Source organism: Crocuta crocuta, unplaced genomic scaffold, assembly GCF_008692635.1.
Source record: "Crocuta crocuta isolate KB4526 unplaced genomic scaffold, BGI_CrCroc_1.0 scaffold367, whole genome shotgun sequence".
Lineage (NCBI taxonomy): Eukaryota > Metazoa > Chordata > Mammalia > Carnivora > Hyaenidae > Crocuta > Crocuta crocuta.
In genome coordinates, this window is record NW_027527936.1 from 1157088 (window position 1) to 1162464 (window position 5377).

Genomic DNA, 5377 nt, shown 5'->3' on the forward strand with positions numbered 1-5377 from the left:
TCATCCTTCAAGGCTGTGTTCGCTTCAAGTGTCGCTGCCTCCCTGAAGCCTGAACTGACACGCCCCCAAGCAGCTGAAACCACTCCGTCCTCTGGACTGGATGGTGTCTTGGCCAAGGAAGAGCACCGGGATTCAAAGCCAGAACTGTCTGAACTGTCAGGTGCCACCCAGCTTCCCTCTGGCCTGGTGCTGCCCTGAGCAAACAGGTGAGGGCAGCACCACCAAGCTCTCCCACCCCTTCTGGGGGCTGAGAAGTCCAGCCTAGTGCCTGTGGGTTACTCCACCACCAGGCAGCCTCTGCCTTCCAGCTCGTGATGTAACAGTTGCACAACTCACAGATATTTTTGAAAGAAACTGTCAATTTCCTCTCGTGGGCACTGCCAGGGACTGTGGCTTCCATCCCACCCAGAGTCCCCAACGGCCTCAGGACTCTGGAAGCCAAATATAGTGCAGGGTTGTTGAAGTGATAAAGAAATGAAAACGCAAGACTGTAAAGTGACCCAGTTTTATTTTGGTTTTGGAGGCCAGGTGGGGCACTGCTCCATTGTGCAGGGGTCAGGGCTGCACAATCTTCTCCTCCCCAAGTTGGGGGGTGGGGGGAGCAAGCGACCTTAGGGGCCCAGGCAGCAGGGTGGAGGCCCGGTGGATGGGCGGCTCCAGGGACCCAGTGACCGCAGTGGGTTGCACAAGGAGAGAAGGGGTGTCAGGCAGCAGCCTGGAATGGCTCAGATTGGGGGGTGGGGTAAGGGAGATTCCGAGAGGACAGAGAATCCAAGAACCAGGAGTCCGAAAGGGGGTCCTGTCCCCTTCACTTTTACCGCCAAGGCTCCGGGTCGGAGAGGTGGAGCTACTCTGTCAGCCTGCAAGAGGCAGGGCCTGGAGTGAGGCCAGGCGTCCCAGCGCGGCGTCAAGCTCTGTGCACTGACCCGCCGCCTCCACCCTCACGGAGGGTGCGCGCGGGGCCCAGGCGCAGGGTGCGGACTCCGGCGGGCAGTCAGATCCCCTTCTCCTCTCCGGCGCGCCAGGCAGGCGCCCGGCCGCACTCAGCAGCTCACCGAGCCGGCGGGCGGCGCCGACCCCAAGTCCGAGAAGCAGTCGAACTCGCTCTGGCCCAGGAAGAGCTCGGGCAGCTCGCGCACGCGGTGCAGCCCGAGCTCCAGCTCCAGCGACGTCAGCGCTTCCTCGTCGATGAGTTCGGCGTCCATGCAGCCCAGGGCGTGCGCGGGCGGCGGTGGGGCCGGGGCGCCAGGCGCTGGCTGCAGGCACTGGGGCCCTCCCGGGACGCCGGGGGGCGCGGGCGCGNCGCGGGCGTCCCCGGGTCTGGGCCAGCTCTTCCTCCGCGGCTAGGGATCCGCGTCCCGTGTCCTCACCACAGCCCAGCCGGGCCAAGGAAAACGGCACCCGACCCGTGCTACTGCCCAGCCCAGGGCGCACCGAACTCACAGGTCCCGCGCGCCCCGTGGTCGCAGCTCCCGGCAGCTAGAAAACCAAACACCCACGGCTTCGGGCTCTGAGACCTCGGCGCCGCGTCCCCAGAGTCAGCACCTACTTATACCGGAGGCGGAGCTTCCCCGCCCCCAGGCACTCATTGGCCGAATGGGACGCTCCTGGGCGGGCCGGGCCCCTCCTCCAGGTTTCAGCCCCGCCCCTCCCGGAGCTTCGCCCTTTAGGCCGGGAGGCTGTGCCTTCAGGCTACCAGAGCTGCCCTGGGGAGGGGTGTTTGGCACTTTTCAAGGGATTTGGGCTGACTGTCCCCTGCTCAACCTGGAACTGGCTGGGGCCAAGCTCGAACTGGAACTGACCGGAAGGTGGGTTGAGAGGGGCCAAAGGTTTAGGTCCCCAGAGCTGTAGGGTCACAAGCCCAACCTCTTAATTTTCCAGATGGAAACCAAAGCTCAGCGGTGGAAGGGGGTTCCTGGGAATACACACCAAAGTCTTAACAGAAGTGAGACATTGGCTTTGTGATTGCCATCTCTACACAGGATACATGCACCTTACCTGCACAGGATCCCACGGAAAGTTAACTTGCTGTTCCCCATGACCACTGGCTCCCGCACCGGCTCCCACTGACTTGTCGGTGGAAGCATGTACTGAGTTGTTATTAAAGTAATTTATGGGCACGTCTCCGGAAGGACTTGTTCATCTTCGATTCTCAGCACTTGGCCCAGAGCCTGGCTCAGAATAGGCTTTTAAGTAAAGGGTGGATGAATGAACAAATGATCAAATGAATTGAAACGCATTCACCTGGCTTCAGTTTCTCCATCTACAAAATGGGAGCAATAGCAGCATTGACACTTCTGGGTTGTTGTGAGGGTTACATAAAGCAGGACATGTACAGTGCCTGGCACATAGTAGGTGCTCAAAAGTGTACCTCGAATGAAAGGCTGGATTTAGTTCTGTCCCTAAAGAGCCTCTGAGCCAGGGATCATGCACCTTCCCTTGATATATACTATTAACAACTTGGATGTTTAGAGTGCTTTACATTCCACAAGGATTTTTTTTTTATTTTTAATATTGAGAGAGAGAGAGAGAGCAAGCAGGAGGAGAGCAGGGAGAGAGAGAGAGAGAGGAGAGTGAGAATCTCAAGCAGGCTCCAGGCTCTGAGCTGTTAGCACAGAGCCCAACCTGGGGCTTGATCATGACAGTTCATGAAACCATGACCTGAGCTGATATCAAGAGTTGGACCCTTTCCTGACAGAGCCCCCCAGGCGCCCCCCACAATCCTCTTAATGGGGGCAGGGCATGGATTAGCAGTGGTTTGCAGATAAGGAGATGGAGGCACACAAAGGAGAAGTGGGCCTCCTGGGGTCATGCATAACCAGAGCTAGCATGTGAATGCCTGTGTCCTTAAAGCAGCTGGCATTTCTCCAGGTGGCCAGGAGAGAGCCACCCGAACCTTGCCCTTCGCTTGTTTGCCACTCTGCCCCTCCCTTCTCTGGCTCTTCTCCCCTGGTAGTGTCCTCGGGACTTCCTGGAACTTGGGTTTATCCAGCTGATGCAGAGGGGAGGCAGAAGCCCAGGTTTTCGTTGTATCCCCACCACTGGGAAGCACTGTGACAGCTGGGTGTTGCGAGGGGGCTGTCCCTTGATTCCCCAGGGCCTCAGTTTTCTGCTCAGTGAAAGGGAGATTGTAATCCCTGCCTGGTCACCCTGAGGGCTTGTGGCAAGGTCACTAGTGACCGCGGGTGTGATCATATTTTATGCAAAGTGCAACAACTGCACAGTGAAATTGATTCTGAAACTCTCCAATTAATGCTTCACATAGAAATTCCTAAGCCTGGCTGGACCTGGGATTTACCTGGAGATGTGTGTCAAGTGGGGGACGGTGGGAGGGCTTTTGAAAAATACTAAATCTCTGGCCACACCTATACCTCCTAACTCAGACTCCATGAGGGTAGCTTTGAATCACAAGAATTTATGTTTTCAAAAAGCAATCCCATCATTCTGACATCGCTGATCTAAAGATGTTAACATTTGGGAGCCATGTGCCACTAAACAATTTTCTTAAAAAAAGAAAGAAAATGCGTGTGAATAATGTTAAAAAGCTCTTTAATCTAGTCAACAAATATTTATCGGACATCTACTCTATGCCAGACATTGATCGACTAGTGATTTTGGCGCTTTGGGGATCAAGTAAGTCTTTGAGAAGCTAATGAAAGCTACAGACATCACGGCCACAAACTGCTGTATATGAATGTGCAGGCTAGCAGATCTCTGGGGGGCCCATGGGGTCATCAGGGGTTCATGGAGTCTGGTTACTTGGGGATATACAGGAAAGTGTAAAAAAGGAAAATAATCATCCAGATGTTAGAAAGTGGTAGGTACTATGGGAAAAAAGAAAAAAAAAAAAGAAAAATGGAGTCAGGAAGAGATTGGGGTACAGGGGCAACTTGTAGTATTGCACAGGACAGCGATGGTAGGTCTCACTGTGAGATTTGGGCAAAGACTTATGGGATCTGGGCCAAGAGCCATACCAACAGAGGGGATGAATGAAATGTGCCAGAGACGGGGGCAGTACCGCCACCAAGGACCTGTCCCAGACCAGAATCAGTTTCTGCATCAGAAACTGGACTGGGGCTCGAAGAGTGGCATTTTAATAAGCCCTGAAGATGGTTCTGAGCCCCCAGGTTAGGGTAAAGCCTCATGGTAGGTGTGAGTGACAGTCAGGAGGGCTTGTGGCAGCAGCAGAGGGAGCTTAGGGTTGGAGGAGGTTGGAGGAGGAAAGAGAGGAGGGAGGAAGATCACATGGGGCTTGTAAGGTCTTTGTTAGGGCTCATAAGCGCTTTGACAGATGGGTGACATGATCTAACTTAGGCTGAGAAGCACTGCTCTCGGTGGCCCTCATTTGTTCCCGGCATTTCCATGAACTGCTTCCTCGCTCTGCCTTGGACTACCCAGGCACATTCATTTCTCAGGGCTCTTGCTAATCCTTCTGCCAGGAATGCTCTTCCCTGAGACACCCACATGAGTCACTCCTTCACTTTGTTCAGATCTCCATTTAAAAGTCATTCCCTCATATGCCTGGGTGGCTCAGTCTGTTAAGCCACCGACTCTTGATTTTGGCCATGGTCATGATCTCATGGTTCATGAGACGGAGCCCCGCGTCAGCATGGAGCCTGCTTGGGATTCTCTCTCCCCCTCTCTCTGCCTCTCCTCCCTCACAGTAAATAAACATTAAAAAAAGTTCAAAAATAAAAATAAAAAACAGCCCCTCATAGAGACCTTCCCAGGTCACCCTCTGTCCCTCTCTATCCCCTGACCCTGTTCTGCTTTGCTTCTCAGTGCTTATTGTCACTTGGCTTTATTCCAAAGAACGTCTCCTCACTTGCAGCTCAGCTCCCTGAGAGCAGAGCTCTTGGTTCTCTTGTTCTGCAGGGTACTTCCGAGGCCCCAGACCAGTACTTGGCACATAGAAAAGACTTAAATATTTGTTGAGTGAATAAATAAGGCAGAGCAGAAGTTATTACCTTTTTTGACAAAGAAGGAAACTGAGGCCTAGAAAATCACTCGGGAGGTTGGCTGAGGTCACAAGCTGTGTGTGCTGGAGCCAGAGTTGGAAGGGAGAGACCTGGTTCATTGCGGTGGTTTCCCCAGATGTCCAAAATTTGGGGGGCACCTCCTTAAATTTCCCTCTCCTTGAATGTGGGCTGGAAGCAGTGACTCACTTCTAACAAAAAGAATAGAGCAGAATTGGCGATGCCGTTTCCAAGATTAGATCATAAAAGATATTGTGGGTTTCTCCTGGCTCTCTTGAATCACTTGCTCTGGGAGTGTTAGCTGATATGTCTTGGAAACATCCAGCAGCCCTATGGAGAGGCCCCCCTGGCAGGAAGCAGAGGCTGTTTGTCAGCAGCCCCCACCCCCCCACCCCCCTCGG

The 5377-nt window shown here is 54.0% G+C and overlaps 1 protein-coding gene and 1 long non-coding RNA gene across 2 annotated transcripts in view; both read right to left on the minus strand.

The window, feature by feature from the left end:
* Positions 1–489: 489 nt before the first annotated feature.
* On the minus strand, positions 490–1301 carry CITED4 (Cbp/p300 interacting transactivator with Glu/Asp rich carboxy-terminal domain 4; the record flags this gene model as incomplete). The annotated part of the gene is made up of 1 exon (XM_077752173.1): positions 490–1301. A coding segment is annotated over one exon (258 nt), but the record flags the coding sequence as incomplete, so codon positions are not given.
* Positions 1302–1303: 2 nt separating this feature from the next.
* The window catches only part of LOC144221499 (uncharacterized), a 5919-nt gene continuing 1845 nt past the window's right edge, over positions 1304–5377 (minus strand). Inside the window, exons 2-3 of the long non-coding RNA XR_013332092.1 lie at positions 4968–5167; positions 1304–2186 (exon numbers count right to left, since the gene is read on the minus strand). This is a non-coding gene — a long non-coding RNA (uncharacterized LOC144221499). The remainder of the gene's footprint in view (positions 2187–4967; positions 5168–5377) is intronic.